The sequence below is a fragment of the Lepus europaeus genome, chromosome 1, assembly GCF_033115175.1.
Source record: "Lepus europaeus isolate LE1 chromosome 1, mLepTim1.pri, whole genome shotgun sequence".
NCBI lineage: Eukaryota > Metazoa > Chordata > Mammalia > Lagomorpha > Leporidae > Lepus > Lepus europaeus.
The window spans coordinates 101,149,565-101,172,239 of record NC_084827.1 but is presented as its reverse complement, the minus strand read 5'-3'; the positions used below and the strand labels follow the sequence as shown (position 1 = coordinate 101,172,239).

Sequence of the window (22,675 nt, the reverse complement as noted above, 5' to 3'; positions counted from 1 at the left end):
TGGCCCAGAGTTTCTAGGCAGCATTTAAAGTTTCCTCCCCAGAAAAACATGTTGAAAAAGGCAACACAACCAACTCAGTTCACACTCTAGAAAAAGGCAGACGAAATCAACTGCATACATGTGGCTATGAGCAAGATCCTTCACAGGGCTGTGTTGAGAGGCAGGGAATAGGGAGACAACCAGATGACTTTGTATTTTCTCTATCTTGTTTATATGGATCTTATTTTATTTCTTATATCCTTGCTCCACCACCACCACCAAAAACAAAAAAAAGCATTGCTCAGTTTTCAAAGCAACAGGCTCAATGGCATGTCTGGTAAAACAGCTTAGCAACAATGTCAATATTGTCTCACTACAGCTAACCATATTAACATTCCACTCTAATCATGATTTCTCAAATATAAAATGGAATGTGAGTTACTCACTTCATTCATTCTGTAGCTATCTGGTAAAAAAGCCCTCTAACAATTGCTATAAATGTTGTATATAAACTAAACATCAACATTATTTTCAATAGCTATTCTTTTTTTGTGTATCTAACTTGCAAGTGTAAGCCTGAAAATAAGCCACTGTTGACAAGGAATCAACATAAACACAAGAGCCAAATAAAATATACTGACAAACTGCTTTGATCAAATCCTGTCCCTTGTTATAGACTCCTTTCACTCACCAGCTTATCTGTATTTAAGTTCATCTTTATAGAATTGCCAAGAATAGGGTTTTCCAAATAATGGGCAATATGCTTCCCCTAAGAGTTTTCAAAGTCACATACATGAGTATCTACATGGCCAGTAGGGAGTGGTCCTGCAGAGACACAGGAACAAGTCTCATTGCAGTGCATCCCAATCCTGGCCAACCAGTCAAAAATCACTATCACGGAAACAACAACAACTGGTGATTCAGTGGATGTGGTGAGAAGCTGAATCATGGAAGCCTAGGTGAACCAGCAGGGTTGGGAATCACTGTATTAGTACACTAGAGCCCACTGGAGTAAAGCCGCGGTGAACCCTGAGTTACATGTGTGTAATACCCTTGAATGCACACACATCTTCTTTGCAGACGTACACACTTCTGCTCCAGATCCTTGTATTCTAACTTCGTATCCCTGCCCCCTTTCCATCTCCTAGCACACGCATGCCCTCCCAGCAACTGTCCCTGCAGCAGTCTGCCAGGACATGCCCACGACTACAGCCTTTCCTCCATCTGTACCAGATGGGATAGCAAGGGTTGTCTGTCATGCAGAGGACTGAGCTAAGGAAACAAGTCTCCAAGATGCTGCCGTTCACTGAAGTCTAAAGAGTCAAGAGGCAGAATGGTGTCAAAATGATCATAAATTATAATAAGAACAAACATTTCTAAAATGCTTATTATGGTACCAGCAATAGTCTAAGCACTTCAACTCATTTAATCCTCACAACCAACAGCCGAGGAGAAGTGGATACAGCTGTCCCTTGGTGTCCATGAAGACTGGGTTCCAGGATTCATCCGCTCACCAACCCCTGAGACACCAAAACGGGAGGGTGCTCAAGTCTTTACAGAAAATGGCATAGTACCTGCATACAACTTACCCACATCCTCCCATATGCTTATTAAAAAAAGATTTTATTTATTTATTTATTGTCTATTTATTTGAAAGGCAGAGCACCAGACACAGAGATCTTCAGGCACTGGTTCACTCCCCAGATGGCCACAACAGCCAGGAATTCTACACAATGGAATATTATGAATAAGAACGAAAGCCTGGGGCTGGCGCTGTGGCACAGCGGGTTAATGCCCGGGCCTGGAGTGCCAGCATCCCGAGAGCCGGCTGCCCCTCTTCCAGGCCAGCTCTCTGCTGAGGCCTTGGAAGGCAGTGGATGATGGCCCAAGTGCTTGGGCCCTGCACCCGTGTGGGAGACCTGGAAGAAGCACCTGGCTCCTGGCTTGGCATTGGCACAGCTCCAGCCATTGTGGCCAATTGGGGAGTGAACCAGCGGATGGGAGACCTCTCTCTCTCTCTCTCTCTACCTTTTCTCTCTCTGTGTGTGTAACTCTGACTTGCAAATAAATAAATAAATCTAAAAGAAAGGAAAAGGAAAGGAAGGACTATACCTCAGTCTCCCATGTGGGTAGCAGGGCCCAACCACTTCAGTCATCTTCCGCTGCTTTCCCAGGCACATTAGCCAGAAGCTGGATCGTAATCAGAGCAGCTGGGACTCAAACCAGCATACCAACATAAATGCCATGCAAATAGCTGTTGTAATGTTTACAGAATAGTAACAAGAAAAAAAGTTGATACACTGATCAGGGCAGGTGCAATTTTTTTCTCCAAATATGTTTGATCCAAGGTTGGTTGAACCCATAGATGCCAAGGGCCTACCATGTTGCTATTATCCCCATTTTACAGATGCAAAATGGAAGCACAGCACAGTCAAGTAACTCGAGTAGAAATTAAGCCCAAGCAGCCTGGCTGTTGTATTGCCCAGATGGCAGGCTTTGGAGACCATGAAACTGGATTCAAATCCTGACTCTAACACTTAGTAATGCATAGTATTTTAGGGGAGGTTTTTTAACCTGTATGAATAAGCTAATGATAGTATGAGGTAACAGTTTATAAGCATCTAGCCCACTGCCTGACATACCGTACATATTCAATAAAGATCTACTTTTCCTAAGTACATGTTTCTCTAGAACAATTACTTCCTGGTGAACTGAGGTTCACTTCCTGGTTTCCTTAATATTTTGAGTAAGAAGAGAGCTATCTCACTCCTTCCCCCACATCTGGAGACAAAAACTTCAATACAAACTTAAATATTTGTATGCGTACACTGCATTTTCTTGTTTAATGAGCACTTCTCAAATACAAGGATACCATGTGCTTCTGTTTTTTAAAGGACTATTTGCTAAGATTTGATTTTTTAAAATATTTATTTATTTGAAAGGCAGAGTTACAAAGACAGAAACAAAGAGATACATCTTCCATCTGCTGGTTCACTCCCCAAATGGCCACAAAGGCCAGAGCAAGGCTGTTCCAAAGCCAGGAGCTTCTTCCAGGTCTCCCATGTGGGTGCAGGGGCCCAAGCACTTGAGCCAGATTCTGCTGACTTATAAGGCACATTAGCAGAGAGCTGGATCAGAAGTGGAACAGCTGGACTCAAACCATATGGGATGCCGGCGCTCCAGGCAATGGCTTTACCCACTATGCCACAGCACCAGTCCCTACTGTGTGGTTTAAAAAATTCCTCACATCTTCAACATTTTGTTCACAATATTACAAACTTCATTTCATTTGACCCTCATAATTGTTATGCCACATCTTTGTGTTATGAAGTTCAGAAACATAAAACTAGACCAGGTACACTCAGACTGAGATTCCTACTTGAGTTTTTTGAAGCCAAATCAGCAGGGCTCTTGTTCATCTTTAAATCAGAAGAGATCTGAGGTACCATTTGCGGAGTCCAAAAACCATGGTAACAACTTAATGGATGCAGGGGGAAAAGCCTTCACAAACTCTAATCTTCAGAATCTGGGAGCTAAGAATGTAGCTCTAAGAGGTTTAACCCGATTAGCAGCATCAAAACTCACACACAAAGGAGGGAAATAAAGAGAGCTGACCTTCCTGAAATAATGTTTGTAACTGTTTGGTCAATTTCAACACTGAACTTACAGAATTTATTCACAATCCTTCACTTAATCCTATCAAAAATAAAGGATGACTTAAATGAATCCCTTTATAATTCAAAATTAGATACAACACATTTGCTTTGTTTAAAACTTCAGCTACTAAGTTAACAGTTAACCACTTACTGAGATAATAAAACAGCTACTGAACCCAACAGAAAATCAGTTAAATAGGCAAGACAATGTTAAGAAATTTAAATTTTTATTCATTTCCAACAAATACTTTAAGAACATGAATTATGTGCAAAGCAAGGACTTAAGCAGTTTATAAATATTAATTCATTTAAAAAGATAAATAAATAAATATTAATTCATTTAATCCTGATCATCAAACCAGGAGGCACAGAAAGGTCAGGTACTTTGTCTACATTTACACAGTTGGTTCAGCTGCGGAGCCAGGGTACAAACTCAGCCAGCATGGTTTCAAATGGTGAATACACATCCAAAAGTGTGTGTGACTTCATTCTAAAGAACTGCATAATTGGCCGGCGCCGTGGCTCAACAGGCTAATCCTCCACCTTGTGGCGCCGGCACACTGGGTTCTAGTCCCGGTCGGGGTGCCGGATTCTGTCCCGGTTGCCCCTCCTCCAGGCCAGCTCTCTGCTGTGGCCAAGGAGTGCAGTGGAGGATGGCCCAAGTGCTTGGGCCCTGCACCCCATGGGAGACCAGGAGAAGCACCTGGCTCCTGCCATCGGATCAGCGCGATGTGCCGGCTGCAGCGCGCTGGCCGCAGTGGCCATTGGAGGGTGAACCAACGGCAAAGGAAGACCTTTCTCTGTCTCTCTCTCTCACTGTCCACTCCGTCTGTCAAAAAAAATAAATAAAATAAAATAAATAAAAATAAAATAAAAAATAATAATATTAAAAAAGAACTGCATAATTAAAATGAGATGAAATTTGTACATCATAGTCATAAAGATGAAATAGCTCGACCGTAACCTATGTCATTGAAAATTTGAATAAGCAAGTATCCTCATATATTGCTGGTGGAATTGTAAATTTAATACCATCTTTTCAAATAACAATGACAAAAATCTACAAAAATTATTAGTGAACAAAGTTGTTGCCCAACAATTTCTCTTACAATTTATATGAAAGCATGGTAAGCTTTATGTATATGGAGATTCACTCTAGGATTGATTTGTAAAGACAACAAAAAAAAAAGACAACAACCTGTCCAGCAACATGGGAATAATAAATTATAGTCTATTGGCCTGAAGTAATACTGAACAACTTCTTATAAGTCTATTTTTCTTTTTTTTTTTTGACAGGCAGAGTGGACAGTGAGAGAGAGAGAGACAGAGAGAAAGGTCTTCCTTTGCCGTTGGTTCACCCTCCAATGGCCGCCGCGCTGCAGCCGGCGCACCGCGCTGATCCAATGGCAGGAGCCAGGTGCTTACCCTGGTCTCCCATGGGGTGCAGGGCCCAAGCACTTGGGCCATCCTCCACTGCACTCCCTGGCCACAGCAGAGAGCTGGCCTGGAAGAGGGGCAACCAGGACAGAATCCGGTGCCCCGACTGGGACTAGGACCTGGTGTGTCGGCGCCGCTAGGCGGAGGATTAGCCTAGTGAGCCGCGGCGCCGGCCAGAAGTCTATTTATTGGTATTCACTTATATGTAAACATATCTAAAACTCCACATGGTAACTTACAGAATAAAACACATTTGGGACACAGTAGGTTAAGTTGCTGTCTACAACGCTGGCATCCCATATCGTAGTGCTGATTCAAATCCTGGCTGCTCCACTTGCTATTGAGCTCCCTGCTAATATGTCTGAGAAAGCAGTGGAAGATGGTCTAGTGCATGGGCCCCTGCCATCCAGGTGGGAGACTGGGGTGGAGTTCTGGACTCTGGGCTGTGGCAGGAGGGCTGCTTTGACCATTTGAGAATGAACTAGTAGATGGGGCAAACCATGTCTCTCTTTCTCTCTCTCTCTCTCTCTTTCTCTCTCACTTTGCCTTTCAAGTTAATAAAACCTTAAACAACAGCAGCAGCAGCTGTCTTTAGGGCAGTGAAAATGGAAACAAAATAGCAATGGTGTCTAGTCTTTACTTTTGCTTTAATATCACTGCCTAGCTTTTGCTTTGACAATTAAGGATGTTTAACTATTACATGTATGGCCTATTTGAATGGCTTTAAAAAACTGGTTTCTGAATAGGATGAAATCCTAACAGCATCAAGGAACCAAGGAGAATTTCACTTTAAAATCTAGAAAAATAAAGATATTACTCAGTGACTATGATCAGAATCTCAGAAATAATCCTTCTAGCAGAAAGAAAAAAATCTAGAGAAGAAAAAAATCCTCAAAATAAACATCCCCAAAGAGAAATTACAAATGAGGTGTATTATCTTCTATCCCTGGAACAGAGACAAAACATGGAAATATGTTTTCCTTTACATTTACTCAGCGAAGACATAAAGGCCAGAGACATAGTGTAAAAAACCCATTTGGAGTAAAAAATGATCATCTGATCCCTTCTTTGTTTTAACTATGTGACTGTAGGTGGCTGCTCAATGCCTTTTTCCCAAACAGTACTGAACTCAATTTCTAAGTTACCTCTAGATGTAAAACTTCTGAAAAACTTTGTTACTTTATCATAGTTTGAAAAAGAATTCCTACGCAAAGGGAACCAGGAGCACGGAGCTGTAGTAAGAGCCTCACTTATGAATACACAGCTCATTATTACAGCGATGCTGCTGGCACTGTCCCTGCCTGCAGTTCGGAGTCAGCGTCAGGATTACAGAACGTCCAGTGAGGGAGGGGCACAGAACACTGTCAAATACTGTGCACCACTTGATGATTCATTTTAGTGGCCTCCATGTTTCTATTTGGAGTTCCCTATAAAGTTCTTGAATCTAAGCCAGAGTAGCACATTTCTAGCCTTTGCATAAATGTGCAGTTTTAACAATGCATTGAGACACTTATATCCACAAACATAGGCAGTTTCAGTATCACCAAAAACTCCCCAATGAGTGACTTTATAAGAAAACCCCATTAATACACACCAGGGGCCACAGCAGAAAAAGCAAAAAAACAGCCCAAAAAGGCTCTCACAATGCCAACTAAAAAATAATCATAAAAAGGACATGCAGGGCCAGTTCTGAAGCATAATGGGTGACACTGCCACCTGAGGTGCCAGCATCCCATGTGGGCAGCGGTTCGAGTCCCAGCTGCTCCACTCCCGATCCAGCTCTCTGCTGTGACCTGGGAAAGCAGTGGAAGATGGCCCAGGTCCTTGGGCCCCTGCACCCACATGGGAGACCTACAAGAAACGCCTGGCTTGGGATCAGCCCAGCTCCATCCATTGTAGCCATTTGGGGAGTAAGCTAGCAGATGGAAGACCTCTCTCTCTGCAACTCTGCCTTTCAGGTAAATACATAAAATCTTTTAAAAAAATAAAAAGGACATGAAAAGGCAACCATGAAAGAATATAAACAACCACTAAATAAAGACATCTACCAATCTAAAAGACTCAAAGATTTGCTAAAAACAATGGAACTCGTTTTAACCTATTCAATTGGCAAAGAGTATTTAAAACCACAATACAGTAAGAATTATGGGGTAGACAGCCTTAACAATTAAGATGCCGGTGTCTCACAATGGAGTACCTGGGTTGGATGCCTGGCTCTGACTACCTGATTCCAGCTTCCTGCTAACGTGGACCTTGGGAGACAGCCGGGATGGTTCAAGTAATCAGGTCCCTGTCACTCATGTAGGAGAACTAGATGAAGTTCTGGGCTCCCAGCTTTTACTGGCCCAGTCCTGCAGATTGTCGCAAATATTTATGGACTGAGCCAGCCAACTGGGAGCTTACTCTGTCTATCTCTGTCTCTCTCTTTTTTAAGAATCATGCAAGCAGGCATGTTCACATACTGTTCATATAGGTGGTACCAATACAGCTTTCCTGGAAAACAATGTGGCAAAAGCAAGAGCTTATAAAAAGCTTGTTTCCTTTTACTGTTAATTCCATGCCAAGAAATATTCTATTAAAATAATCAGCAATTCATACAAAAGGTACTTATTTTCTGGAGGGTTTTTTAATGAATGAGAAAAATCTGGGGGGAAAATGGGCACAAATCATAATATACTGGTCCTATAAAATATTAAACATTGTGCAAAGACTAATGACATTATGTATAAGTAGGATAAAGCAGAAGATACGCAATATCTTTGTTTTTATTTTCCTTCATTCTTATCAGTATTTTCCAGATTTCCTACCAGGGGCATAAACCATATTGGGTATTGATTCAAAGACCAATACTTATTCCTCTGTACTTCTGTTGTAGAAATCTTAAGCATAACAAACACTTTAAGTGACTAAGTATCATGGCAGTTTAACTGACAGCTTTTTCTTCCTTAGTAGTACATAATATAATGGTATGTTTTATAATCATTGAAATATGGTGTAATTAAAACAATAACTTAACAGTTGGCAGCATCTCAACATCGCACGCAGGCAGTAGCTGTGACGTGGCAGTCACGGCCTGAGCAAGCCTGGGTCAGCATGCATGACGGAGTAATGAGGTAACTACTGTAGGCCCTTCCAGGTTTCAGCTACCAACCACTGATGGGCCACTGTGGAAGGAATACGAGCTCTGGGTTTTATGCGAAAGCCTTCCATTAAAACCTCCCTTTGAGATTGTGAAAGGGATGACATCAAACTTGCAGAACAGACATTTGTAGCTAGGAACGAAGCCCTGCAGAAAACAGGGAAGAGACAAAAAACACTGCATCCCCAACACCTCACAGCAGGAAGACAACACAGTGTGGAGAACAACAGACTCGGCAATCACAACAGAAAAAAAATCACACTGAATATATTTTTAAAAATTCCTTAATCCATTTATTTCATTTCTGTTTTCCTTTTATTTTCTGGAAAACGGAAAGATGACTAAAGATCAGTTTAAGAGAAATTTTAACTGATGAAGTATTGTGGTAGTTCAGTTGACAACAGCTTTTTCTGCCTTAGAAGTACACAAAATAGTGGTGTGCTTTATAATCAATGGTATGATGTCTATGATCACAGGAATACAGTGCTGTGGAGGAACCCATGTGGAACTTAACCCCCAAGGCAATGGTATTTATGAATGGTGAGGGTGGGGTCCTGGTGATGAGGCTAGTATCCTTACAGGAAGAGACCAGAGCACTCGCTGTCTCTCCTCTATACGAGCCCAGGACAGCCCTCACGAGAACCTGCCCATGCTGGCATCTTCATCTCTGACTTCCAGCTTCCAGAACCGTGAGAAAGCAGATTTCCATTGCTTAAACCACCCAGTCTATGACATTTAGTCACGGCATCCCAAGAAGATTATAAGATGTCCTTATCAAAAATCAGAATACTTCTAACATCTAGTACTTGGAAAGAAGTTTTCTAAATAATTTTATAGTTACCTAGGCAATTTGTTTCTCTGGTTGGGGAAAGAAACAAGCCGTTGGGGCAGGAACTATGGCATGGTGCAGGTTAAGCTGCAGCTTGGGATGCCCACATCCCATATCAGAGCGCCAGCTCAAGTCCCAGCTACTGCACTTCTGGTCTGGCTTCCTGCTATGGTGTCTTGGAAGGCAGAGGTTGACGGCCCAAGTACTAGGGCCCTGGCCACCCATGTGGGAGACTAGAACGGAGTCCTTGACTCCTGGCTTTGGCCTGGCCCAGCACTGGTTTTTGCAGGCATTTGGGGAGTGAACCAGTGTCTGTCTCTCTGTTTCAATCACTCAACCTTTCAAATAAATAATAACTCTCATTAAAAACAGAAACAGGCCGGCGCCGTGGCTCAACAGGCTAATCCTCCGCCTTGCGGCGCCGGCACACCGGGTTCTAGTCCCGGTCGGGGCACCGATCCTGTCCCGGTTGCCCCTCTTCCAGGCCAGCTCTCTGCTGTGGCCAGGGAGTGCAGTGCAGGATGGCCCAAGTCCTTGGGCCCTGCACCCCATGGGAGACCAGGAGAAGCACCTGGCTCCTGCCATCGGAACAGCGCGGTGCGCCGGCCGCAGCGCGCTACCGCGGCGGCCATTGGAGGGTGAACCAACGGCAAAGGAAGACCTTTCTCTCTGTCTCTCTCTCTCTCACTGTCCACTCTGCCTGTCAAAAAAAAAAAAAAAAAAAAAAAAAAATTAAAAAAAAAAAATTTAAAAAAAAAAAAAAAAAAAAAAAAAACAGAAACAAGCCCTCACAAAGCAACTTTGCATTTACAAACTGCTCAATTTCAGGAAGTGAAATTAAAACACAACCAGCCATGTATAACCATGCTCTATCATACTTAACCTGGAATGTCTATGTAGGCTCCTGGCCTCTGCTGTCAGCCAGTTCTCTGATTTCCAAAAACTCCATACAAGAGTCCAAACCACAACAGCCACCCTAGTGCATGTCCCACATCAGAGATGACAACATTCCTGAATACTCTGTGTCTGAATGTCATCATGTACTGATCTAGCAGTAAGCTCCCTTTGTTTGTTTATTGCTTGTTCAAACATCTTCTCCCCTCTAAGGAAGCTCCCCTTAAAACTGGAAACTCTGACAAACTTTCTGAATTAAAACAAATTGCTCAGGTACATGTTTAATCTTTACTGTTAAGACAGCATGCTGTGGTCTCCAAAACAGGACAAGAACTTGAGTCCCCCTGGCACTTTAATGGCCGGTATGTTCTCACTAGCCTGCCATCAGTGAGAGAGGTGTGGGATAGAGGGTCAAGAGACAAGGGTTCTACTTTCCACTTCTACCATGGCCATCTTAGTCAACCGCAAAGCAATTGCAAAGCCAAAGTCCCCATCCTCTTCATATTCTGATGAGAAATACAGGCTACATCAACCTCCACAAAATAAAAGCCAACAAGGCCAAAATCTTTGGTATTCTACCACACCCCCCAAACCCAGGAACTTCATGTGCCAGCAAGTTAAATGTAATCAATTTTTTTTTTCAGACTGCTCTTCATTTGTTTTACTATTTTTTAAATTGCAGTTTTTTTAAATTTTAATTAGTTTTTAACAGATTTAATATGGTTTGTAGATACAATGCTTTTTCTTTTTTCCTCAAAGAAACCTTTTATTTAATGAGTACAAATTTCATAAGTACAACTTTTGGAAGACAGTGATTCTTTTCACTATACCCGCCCTCCCACTCCCACTCCCATCACACCTCCTCCTCCCTCTCCCATTCCCATTCTCCATTAAGATTCATTTTCAATTAACTTTATATGCAGAAGACCCACTCTATACTAAGTAAAGATTTCAACAATTAGCACACACATGTATACCAAAAAAAACTGTTTGAGAACAAGTTTTACAGTTAATTCTCATAATACAACTCACTGAGAACAGAGGTCCTGCATGGGAAGTAAGTGCACAGAGACTCCTGTTCTTAATTTAACAATTAACACTCTTACATATGATGCCAGTGACCACCCGAGGCTCTTGTCGTGAGCTGCCAAGGCTATGGAAGCCTTTTGAGTCCACAATCTCTGTGAGCATTTAGACAAGGCCATAAGCAAAGCAGAAATTCTCTCCTCTCTTTAGAGAAAAGTACATCCTTCTTTGATGACTTTTTTCCACTGGGGTCTCATTCACAGAGGTCCTTCGTATAGGACATTTTTTGCCACAGTATCTTGGCTTTCCATGCCTGAAACACTCACATGGGCTTTTCAGCCAGACTAGAATGCCTTAAGGACTGATTCTGAGGTCACAGTGCTATCTAAAGCTGTTGTCTTTCTGAGTCTGCTGTGTGAACTGCTTCGTATGCTGGAACATTCTCTCCTTTTTAATTCTATTATTATTACCAGACATCTGATCTTATTTATATGATCCCTTTAAAACTTAATCCTTGGGGCCGGCTCTGTGGCACAGTGGGTTAATCCTCCACCTGCGGCGCTGGCATCAATATGGGAGCCAGTTCTAGTCCTGGCTGCTCCTCTTCCAATCTAGCTCTCTGCTATGTACTGGGATAGCAGTGGAAGATGGTCCAAGTCCTTGGGCCCCTGTACTCACATGGGAGACCCAGAAGAAACTCCTGGCTCCTGGCTTCAAATCAGTACAGTTCCGGCCACTGCGGCCATCTGGGGAGTGAACCAATGGAAGGAAGACCTTTCTCTCTGTCTCTCCCTCTCACTACCTGTAACTCTACCTCTCAAATAAATAAATCTTTAAAAAACAAAAAAAACAAAAAAACTTAATCCTATCTATATGATAAAGTGACCATATTCAGTGTTAAAATTAACACTTAAGATGCCATTTTTACTACCCAGCTTAATTAGATTTGAGGAAGCTTTTAGACCATACCCTTGGAAGTAATTCCATAGGAACGTATGCAGAATCATACAGCTTTACAATTACAATCCCTTTTATTCCCATTTTTTACTGAGATCTATTTTCCATTGACTTCATACACATATGATTAACTCTATGTTAAGTGAAGAGTTCAATAAATAGCATGAAGACAATTGAAAAAAAAAAACAAAACACTGTTCCTTGACAGTCAATCAAGGGCTGTTTAAGTCATTGCTTCTCGGTGTCAATTTAACAGGGAGAATATGTGGTGTTTGTCCCTTTGAGACTGGCTTATCTCACTAAGTATGATGGTTTCCAGATTCATCCATTTTGTTGCAAATGACTGGGTTTCATTTTTTTCTTTTTACCTCTGTGTAGTATTCCATAGAGTTCATATCTTTATACAGTCTTCAGTGACGGGCATTTAGGTTGATTCCATGTTTTAGCTTTTGTGAATTGAGCTGCAGTAAACATGGGGGTACAGATAACTCGTTTATTTGATGATTGCATTTCCCTTGGGTAAATTTCCAGGAGTAGGATGGCTGGGTCATATGGTAGGTCTATATTCAGATTTTTGAGGTATAACCGCACTGTCGTCCACAGTAGTTTTACCAGTTTACATTCCCACCAAGAGCGGATTAGGGTACCTTTTTCCCCATATCCTCACCAGCATTTGTTGTTTGTTGATTTCTCTGTGAAAGCCATTCCTTTTCACCAGTGGCTTGGGCTACTGCAGTCTGGTCTCACCTCACTCTCCAACGCTGTTGTGGAGGTTCTTGACTACTGGGGTCCTGAGTTGTGCATGTCCTCACCCTGCATGTAAGTCCATTCTGCCCCTCCAATTTGTATAGAGTTTCCTCTGCTGTTTTCTCCCTAACTCTTCCCTGAGACTTCACTTTTTCCACGTTTTTCAATCTTCTCCTAGATTAGAGCAGCAAACTCCCTCCCTACTCCACCATCAAATTGTTAACATTTCTGTAGAACAGAAATAAAACCTTAGAATTCCAATTCTAGGAAGTTCAAACAGGTCCCATGGAAAAAAAATACAAAATTTTCCATGGGAATTCAGTTACAAATGGATGCATCTCTTTGAAAACTAAGTTTATATAAAATATGACCATTGTTTTGTATTTGCATGAAAACGCTTTAATGGAAAATTTTTTTAAATGAGGCAGCTGTTTGACTCAACAGTTAAAGCACTGCTTGGGAGACCTAGGTTCAAATCCTGGTCCTGCTTCCAATTCCAGCTTCCTGCTAACACACATCCTGACAGCAGGTACAGGCTCAAGTGGTTGGTCGCTGCTACCCACGTAGGGGACACAGATTGAGTTCTTGGCTCCTGGCCTCAAGTGGGCACTTAGAGAGTGAACCAACAGATGGACCTCTGTCTATCTTTCTCCCATTCAAATAAATTTAAATGAAAAATCACTCTGAATTACAAATTTAAGCTTCCTACTGCATTTACACATATATGCATATATGTACAAACATGGGCCCAAGTAAAAAAGTGTTGTTTAGGAGTTTTGCCACATTCTTTATCATGATCAAGTTATGTCATGTCTTGCTGAAGGTCTCATTGGCAATAAAGGGTGGAAGATCAGGGTAGCTGACTCTCCTTCTCTTGGGTCCAGAGCTTCTACAAAGTACACCCCTCACAAGAAAGGCAGTTCATTACAAACCAGTGTGTCCCATGATGTGTAGGTGCCTGGAACATGATAAAAGTCTTTTATCCTTTATCGCTCTCTAAAACACACAGGAATGCCAGAAAGAGAATGAATGCCAGCGGCCCTCCACCTTCACTAACACACAATGTGTTGCAACAAAGTTCTATAAACAGGTAGAACTTTATTCTCAAAACTATTGGCTGGATCCTTAAATCTCTTTAGCATGGGAAAAAATGTTTTTCTATTTAATTTTACAAAGAAAAAGGGTAAGATGCAAGTACTTGATAGAGGATAGAAAGTAAAATAAACAATGTTAAAGTATAAGCCATCAGATAAAGTCACAAATGACTCAGAACTCTCCCCGATTCATTTTGGGGGAAAGGACAACCAGGGGAGAAGCATCCTCAGTATCTGAAGTAAATGGGCAAAGACAGATTCTGGGAGTGGCAAGTCATGGGGCTATCAGTCCTGCTTCTCTTCAACAGGGAAGGAACAAGAAGTTTTCAGGGAATTTGGATTGTGCTTTTCGCTACTAGTTTTCTTAAGAAAGAAAAGACAGGGCCCAGTGCTATGTTGTATTGAGTAAAGCTGCCGCCTGCCATGATAGCTAGCATCCCATGTGGGCCCTGGTTCAAGTCCCGGCTGCTTCACTTCTGATCCAGTTCTCTGCTAATGGCCTGGGAAAAGCAGCAGAGGATGACCCAAGTGTTTGGGCCCCTGCCACCCAGGTGGGAAATCCAGAGGAAGCTCCCAGCTCCTGGCTCTGGCCTTGCCCAGTGCTGGCCATTCATGGCCATTTGGAGAGTCAACCAGCGGATGGCTCTCCTTCTGTAATTCTTTCAAATAAAATAAATAAATCTTTAAAAAAAAAAAAAAAAACAGAAAGAGTGAATGTCTAGCAGAAGCCAAATGCAAAGTGAGACACTTTTACAGACGGGTTCTCTCATCCTGGTTACAGTTGTGAGGCTAACACATTTGTCCAAGTTCAAGTTCACCTGGAAGTGACCAGACAAGGGTCTGAATCTGTGTCTTTTCATTCTGAAGTCTGTTTTTTCAGACTTTGCGACATGCATGAGGGATAAGAAAAATAAGATGGAATCCATCAAACCAGAGGGAACAAACAGCATTCCTGCCCCTACTAAAAACCAGCCTGATTGCATTCTGTGCTTAAATCGTGCCCTAATATTTTGCAGAATGTTTAAAAGCCTGGTTCAGAAAAATACAGCACCTTTAGAATGAACTGTTTGCGCTTGTTTTATTGTTTGGGGAACATTTTTGGAGTTTGTTAACAAGACACCAAAACCCACAGCTCAGCAAGACGGTCAGCTGCACTGAGTTTCTGAGAGTCCACAACCACAGAAGACAGGCAAGGCAGCCCAGAGTAATCAGAAGCAGCCTCATATTTTCTGGATAAAACAAAGCATCGTTTGTACTGAGGCATTTTTAGAAGGTACCACTGAAAGCCAGACTACAGCCTGGAATGGCTTAAAATACCAAGCTTAACAATCACATCAATGGCTTTTAAACTTTGGAGGCAAACAGCTTCCTTTAACTTCAAATTCAAAGTGAAGAATTAGATGCAAAGCTAACAGATTAATTCAGTACACACAGCCCTAGAGACTATCCAATACCTTAATTAACACTATTACAAGTGGATTTAACCAACCACCTGGGTTTTAATGATGGGAAAGGTGAAAGTCAAATGCTGTTTAGTAAATCGTTTCAAACTAAGCCCCCCTGCTGAAAAAGAACACAAATAATTAAACTGAAAGGGGAAGACTAATAAAAAGTTATTATTTTTACCCATTAAGAAACTATTCCTTAGTCAGCCTACATTATAACTGAAGCGAGACCACAATTAAAAGTTCACTTAACTTCGCCTTTTTCATCAACTTCAACCCACTTCCATACCAATAATAGACAACTTGAAGAGATGGGGCAAAATATTATGGGCTTGGGACTGGCGTTGTGGTGCAGCGGGCAGCATCCCATAACAAAGCACAGGTTCAAGTCCCGGTTGCTCCACCTCCCATCCAGCTCCCTGCTAATGCACCTGGCAAAGGAGCAGAAGATAGCCCAAATGCTTGGGTCCCTGCCACCCATGTGGGAGACCCAGCTGGAGTTTCAGGCTCCTGGCTTCAGCCTGACCCATCCCTTGATGTTGAAGTCATTTGCAGAGCAAATCAGTGGATGGATGATCTCTACTTCTTTCCATCTTCCCCCCCACCCTGTAACTCTGCCCTTTAAATAAATACTTATATATATACACACACATACATATATACACACATATACACATATATTGTAGACTCAAAATAGCCAGAGTACAAGACACAGAAACAGAAAGAAAGGGATCAGTCTCCTCTAGAGGAGGGAAAAGGACTTGCCTATCTAATGCTTCCACAGAGAGGGCAAAAATCTGAGGTTTACAAACAAAAACACTATCAACTGTGAACTTCTGAATCTAACATAGGTGTTAGACAAAATTGTTTCATTTCTTCAAGACCAGTAGAGGAAACACAACCCACAAGACCTAGATGACCACTTATCTGCTATGTTCAAGCAGCAGCTACGACCAGGAACTGTACTACATATACTGTTAGTTTTGGAAAGAGAGGAGGACCTGCCCAATATGCACAACATTAACATCTACAAAGTGCCAGTTGGTGAAGGTAAAGTCTGATTTGCCCTATAAAGCTAAGAAATCTGGACACACACTCTACTGGCCTCTCTTGCAGCTGGAGGCCAGGCATTTGAAGCAGGATCAGCCATTACATGCACCTGCCCCACCTGGCTACGCTTAAGCATTTTTCCCTTCTAGAGGAATTTTTAAATCAACTTTATGCTATGTTAGGAGGAAAAAAATGACATGATTTTCAGGACAGTAAAAATATTCCATGTAACACTATGATGGGGTAACACGTCATTATCTGTTTGTCCAAATCCATAGCATGTGAGAGAACCCTAAGTAAATCACAGACTTTGGGTGATTAGGATGTATCCATGCAGATTCATCAATCACAACAAATGCACTATTGGGGGGGGGGGGGCGCAGCTGTGACAATGGGAGGGGCTAGGCAGGGGTCAGGAAAAATCTCTGGACCTTCAATTTTGCTGTAAACCTAAAATTGCTCTAAAAACACTAAAGGTTTTTTCCCTTAAATTGGGATTTCATTAGAGATTAAATGAAATATACAAATAATTTTCATATGAATCTGCCTATTCAGGAAAATGGCATTTCTGTCCATCTACTCAGGTCTCCCTTCAAGTCATTCCATCAAGTTTTGACATTTCCTATTGTAAAATGGGATTTTTTCTCCCTACCCATTTCCTAAACAGTGTTGCAGTAATGAAAGGATATTAACTTCCTGTATTGATCTTAAAGCCACTCCAAACTCTTATTAGGTCCGGATTTGATTATCAGAATACTCCTAATCTTAGAATACTTATTTAATTTTTAACTTAGGTAACAGTTTAATAGTGGTTACCATAAAGTTTTCTGATAATACAGGTCACTTAAAATAAACATATGGTAGAAGGTTGTGGACCTCTCTGGAGAGTCTCAAAATAAAAGAACGGGTCTCACGTGCTTGTTTTACATCAGCGTCCAAACTTAAGAGCAGAGAGAGGGAAAAAATAACTGATGTCCTCGCCTGGCTCTCCCCCATTATGGTTTAATATTGATTTCTGTTCCTTTAGGCCTAACTCAAGGTCAAGAGAAACAGAGTGCTCATTTGTACTGAAGGCACCACGGGGACAAGGTGAATGTGAACATGCTTTCCAAAAAAGACACTTTCAGGTATTTATGACTACATTCTCCAACGTGCCTCTGCAGCCTCCAGAATACCTTTCTGTCCAGCTATAAGCATTTCCTAGGTACAAGAAAAAAACAGCATCATCAAAAAAGTTTTGCTGACTTCTTCAGAATTCTGTCAATTACCTTCTGTTAAATCTCACTGTATATATTTCCAATAAACTTACCTACATGTAACTTGAATTTGAACACCTGTTTAAATTCTGCCGAAGTGTAAAGTACATACATGTGACGTACGTTTAGGTATTGGAGCTGAGGAAATAACTTTTCAACATTTCTGAAACATATTTGGTTTCTTTTGAAGAATATTCAATGTAACACACTGATTGTACTTTCCAAATTCTCAAAACAGGTTCTGACATAAAAGTATAGTAAAAGGTTGTCTGGAAAAACAATCTCCAAAGGCTATGAAAAGCTAAATTCAATTTTTCAGACATAAATATTTCCTAAATTTCTATATGATTGTGAGTTCAAGCACGTTAAAATGAATTTTCTTTTGTCTCTGCCACAAAGATTGGTTTTAATTGGAAACAGTAGAGCAACATTTTTCCATATTGCAGGAGATGCTGTTATCCAAGTTTCAGAGTAGTCTCAGTAGATCAGCCAGCTTTAATTTATATAGAAACGTAGCTATAATTTACTTATATAATGAGTGCTGGCACAGAAATCAGTGTAAGAACGGTCGAATTCCAAGTACTTCCCCCAATCATGTTGTGACATAACTTCATCAGGATTTCAAATTCCATCTGCTTTGTTCCCAACCTAATACAACCAGGTTCCAGTTAAGAGCAAACAGGCACATACCATACAGATGTTTTATGAGAAATGTTCCCATTGCTTTTTCAACTTGGTTTGCATTAGTGAAAAAGTCATAGTGTGTGGGACTTATTATAAAGAAATGATTCAGAGAAAGCAGTAGTTGCTTTTAAAGACCAAAGGGAGACAAAAACCCCAAATCACATGCTCTGAAGCTGGAAGAGTTTCAAAGGCAAACTATGTTCCCTGTCTGGCCTCTCTGCCTCAGATCATTCTTACTACACTGCTACTTCACACGATCCTGGTACTGCTCAAAGAGGATGGGAGCTCTGCTTGGGAAGACTCTGTTACAGAGCAGGGAGCTTGGGCTTGGAGACCTCACACTTTAGGGTCCAACTTTATGGTAGAAATTACAAAAGATGAGCCAAAATGTCAGGGAGGGGTGGGTGAGATTTTTTTTTTTTTTTAAGCAGCTTTCAGAGAATGAATGAATAAGAAAGATGTTTTTGGGGCCAGCGCTGTGGCGTAGAGGGTAAGGCCGCCGCCTGCAATGCCGGCATCCCATATGGGTGTCGGTTCGAGTCCCAGCTGCTCCTCTTCCCATCTATTTCTCTGCTATCAACTGGGAAAGCAGTAGAAGATGGTCCAAGTCTTTGAGCCCCTGCACCCACATAGGAGACCCAGAAGAAGCTCCTGGCTCTTGGCTCTTGGCTTTGGATCGGCGCAGCTCCAGCCAGTTGCGGCCAGTTGGGGAGTGAACCAACTAATAGAAGACCTCTCTCTCTCTCTCCCTCTGCCTCTCCTCTCTCTGTGTAACTCTTTCAAATAAATAAATAAATCTTAAAAAAAATACATCTTGGCCATGACACAGCATAGGATGAGCGTGTTCCCTAGATATAAAGATGAACTGAAGGACCAGCGCCTGCAGCACCAGCATCCCATATGGGTGCTGGTTTGAGTCCCAGCTGCTCTACTTCCAATCTAACTTGCTGCTAATACGCCTGGGAAAGCAGCAAAGGATGCCCCAAGTGCTTAGGCCTCAGAATCCACGTGGCAGGCCCAGAAGCAGCTCCTGGTTCCTGGCTTTGGCCTGGCCCAGCCCCAGTCATTGTTGCCATTTGGGGAGTGAACCAGCAGATGGAAGACCTCTGTCTCTCAGTCTCTACCTCTCTCTGTAACTCTGTCTTTCAAATAAATAAAATAAACCTTTAAAAATAAAAGATGAACTGAAATTCTCCAAAGTACAATTATAACATTATTTGAAGTCAGAGGTTGAGCCTTAGGGTTAGAACTGACTATGGTTTATTGTTTGTATCATTAAAAACTGGTTTCTGGGGTGAGCACTTGGCACAGCAACTAAGAGGCTGCTTGGGACACCCACATCCCATAGCAGAGTGCATGAGTTTGCGTCCCAGCCCTGCTCCTGACTCCAGCTTCCTGCTTATGTGCACCCTGGGAGGCAGCAGGTGATGGCTCAAGTACTTGGGTCCCCAGCACCCATGTAGGAAACCAACATTGAGTTCCCAGCTCCTGGCTTTGGTCTGGGAAGCCCCTGCTATTGCAGGCATTTGGGAAGTGAATCAGTGGATGAGAGATGTCTATGTCTCTCAAATAAGTAAAATAATAATTTTTTTAATTTAAAAAACCCTTTCTTCTTTTCATCTGTTTTCTCGAACACTAAGGAAAAGCTTATAATGAATTTTCACAACAACCCTACAGTAAGGGCTCTACTTTTAAGTGAGATTGACTGAGTTTTTAAGGTATAGTTGGTCATAAACAGAAAATTTGTCTAGGTTCCATATAACCAAAACATTTAGAATTGCAATTAGTCCTTTACATAAATACAGAAACAACTGACATTAAAAATATTACTGCAAGATATTACAGGATCTTTTGAATCGAGTTAATCATAATTTGGTGATGTTTCATTAGTAAGCACACTTATATAAGGGTACTTCGAAAAGTTAATGGATGATGGGATTAAAAGATGTTTCTTTTGGTGTGAATATTTTTGGAATCCATGCATAGTTTTTCATAATATGCATTTTCCAAAAACTTTTGTAGAAGACCCTTCATATGTATGGATTTCAAAATTTGTTTGCACTGAAATAAAGTGATCTTTTAATTCAATTTTCTACAAACTTTACGAGATATCCCCACATTTTAATAGAAATCAGAACAAAAATGTTATCTAATAAACAATAACTAATAAAATCAACCATTCTCCAATGGGACAGGATTGACGTAAGTTTAAGAATGAAATGCACCCTTTCAGGAAAGTCACTTTAGCCTAACAGAGTTTAATTGTGCAATATGGGTTGACAAAGAGTGGTTTTTCCAGGGTGTGACACTAGCAATCACCAAAATAACCAGTGAAGAGGCTACCCCATGCAATGAAATGCTAAGAGCGCCACAATGACCACACATGCATCAGAACACAGGAATACTCAGCATTATGACAACTACAAGTCTGCATTAAGTCTTGTATTTAGTGGGACTACACCTGTTGGGAGTAAAATCCGATACTCAAAAAAAAAAAAAAAAAAAAAAAAAGGAAGGACCCGTCAGCCAGCAGTTAGTCAAAGCTATAAAATTCAACTGCAAGTGGGACAAAGGAAATGGCTTTCTAGCAATCAAATTCCTGAACACACAGGCTACCTCAATGTCCTTAATCTGACTACTTCTGGATCTGGCCGACCTGTTAAAATGACGAACCCTGAAAGCCTACTGGGGAAGAATTTGGTTCATAGACCGAACTCAATTTTCAAAGTCCGACTTCTAATAAGCGCAGACATTTATTGAGTTTCTCGTAGCCCCTATTCCACTGTTTGTTCTAACCTTCTCTGACCCATTCCCACAGCAATGCACCCACCCAGGCTCGAGGCAGCAGGGGCCGCTGTCGATGCCCACCCCGCAGGCTCAGGTCGTTCCTGCACACATACCGGCTTCCTTCTTGCTTCCCTTTCCTCCCTCTCGGCTCTTCTTCAGCACAGCCTTTAACATTTTCAACACGCTGTCGTCTCTGACGAGAAAAGGAGGGGAGAGAAGAGGAATTAAGGGTTGAGCATTGGAATATAACTTGCATATTGTTACAAGAGATAATTTGGGTCCAATTGTTTGAGATAATATCAGGGTACCCTGGGTTTTACACTGATTTTCCATGAGCAAACTGTGGTGGAAAACTAAATGCTCAAGACACAAGGAATGTTTTACAACTTTTAATGCAGTGACCAGAAGTTCACTGTCTTGTTATAGAAGTTAGAAAACCAAACACAACAGTGCATTCTCAGAATTCCACATCTAATTAAGGTTATGAGGCTAAACCTGGGTACGTTACTGTATGATATTTGGCACAGTCCCCAAACCCCAGTTCATCAAAAGAAGAAAACATAAAAGAGGAATCAAAAAGATAATGGTTAAGAAGGAAGCCACATGGTTAAAGGCAATGTTTTACAGGTGCTACTAATTAAATAACCACAAGGAAAACATTTCAGAAGGTTATGGGAATGGAACATACCAAATGAGCATTTGCAAGGCAAATACAGTGGGAATGCATTTTAACCCTGATGTCAGGAGATCCAATTCAACAGCACACACACACATCGCTGTGGGATTTGCTAAATATAGTTATGACTTTGGGTGTGGGGAGCGAGTAGAATAGGCCTGTGGCATTATGGCCGAATCCTTTAAATAAGGAGCTGTATTTTTAAGCAGGGCTGTACTGAGCTTGTAAAAACAACACAATGGCCCAGGCCTAAGATGAAACACGAAACCATCTCTATGGAAAAGACAAACAAAAGGACCATTATTTCACTGTGAAGCTAGTCTCCCTCAGCTCTCTCTTCCTCCCCCAACTCAGAGGAGATGGCTGGTCAGCCCCAAACAGTAACAAATCCTGGTGTATTGTGTTACCATCACACCTTTGCTAATGCACAGAGAGAGGAAAGTAGAGGGCAGGCAGGTCACTCCTGATTAGACAAGAAAGGAGAGGGGAAGAGAGGGAAGATGGGGAGAGCACTCCCAACCCATCTAGTGAACTTGAATGCTCTGAATGGCTTCAGTGTAACCCCCACACCACCTCTCAACCCTCAGAGTAAAGCAGAGGCTTGGCGGGTCCCATTGAGAAGGAAAAGGAGCACCCCACCCCCGCCCAAGGTTCTGCCATTCACAGAATCACACACCATAAGCACACAGGGTGACCTTTCTTATCGCTTAGTCCAGGCCTATATTTATTTTTCCAAGCCTTTGTTTTACTGAGGAAGAAACAGAGACCCTGGGAGGCTGACTTGCCCAGGGGTCACGCAGCTAATTAACAGCAGGGCCTGAATCCAAGTCTGCAGATGCCCGGCAAGGGTCTGCCTTCCTCCACTCCACTGGCCAGCCCAGGCTTCTCATCTAGGATCAATGAAAGCTTTGGGCAATGAACAAACAAAGCTTAGAGGTACTAGGAAGATATCATTTTAGGCAGAATTGGGAGAAAGCCATATTGATTATTGGGTTAAATCATCTTACCAACAAGTCTTC

The 22,675-nt window shown here is 41.8% G+C and overlaps 1 protein-coding gene across 13 annotated transcripts in view; it reads right to left on the bottom strand.

Annotated features, from left to right (window-relative positions):
* Window positions 1–22,675, bottom strand: part of TANC1 (tetratricopeptide repeat, ankyrin repeat and coiled-coil containing 1) — a 342,597-nt gene that overhangs the window by 139,894 nt on the left and 180,028 nt on the right. For all 13 annotated transcript variants that reach the window (XM_062187057.1, XM_062187068.1, XM_062187098.1 and 10 more), the window contains one exon: window positions 21,094–21,173. In XM_062187057.1, coding sequence (XP_062043041.1) covers window positions 21,094–21,173 — 80 coding nt within the window. The remainder of the gene's footprint in view (window positions 1–21,093; window positions 21,174–22,675) is intronic.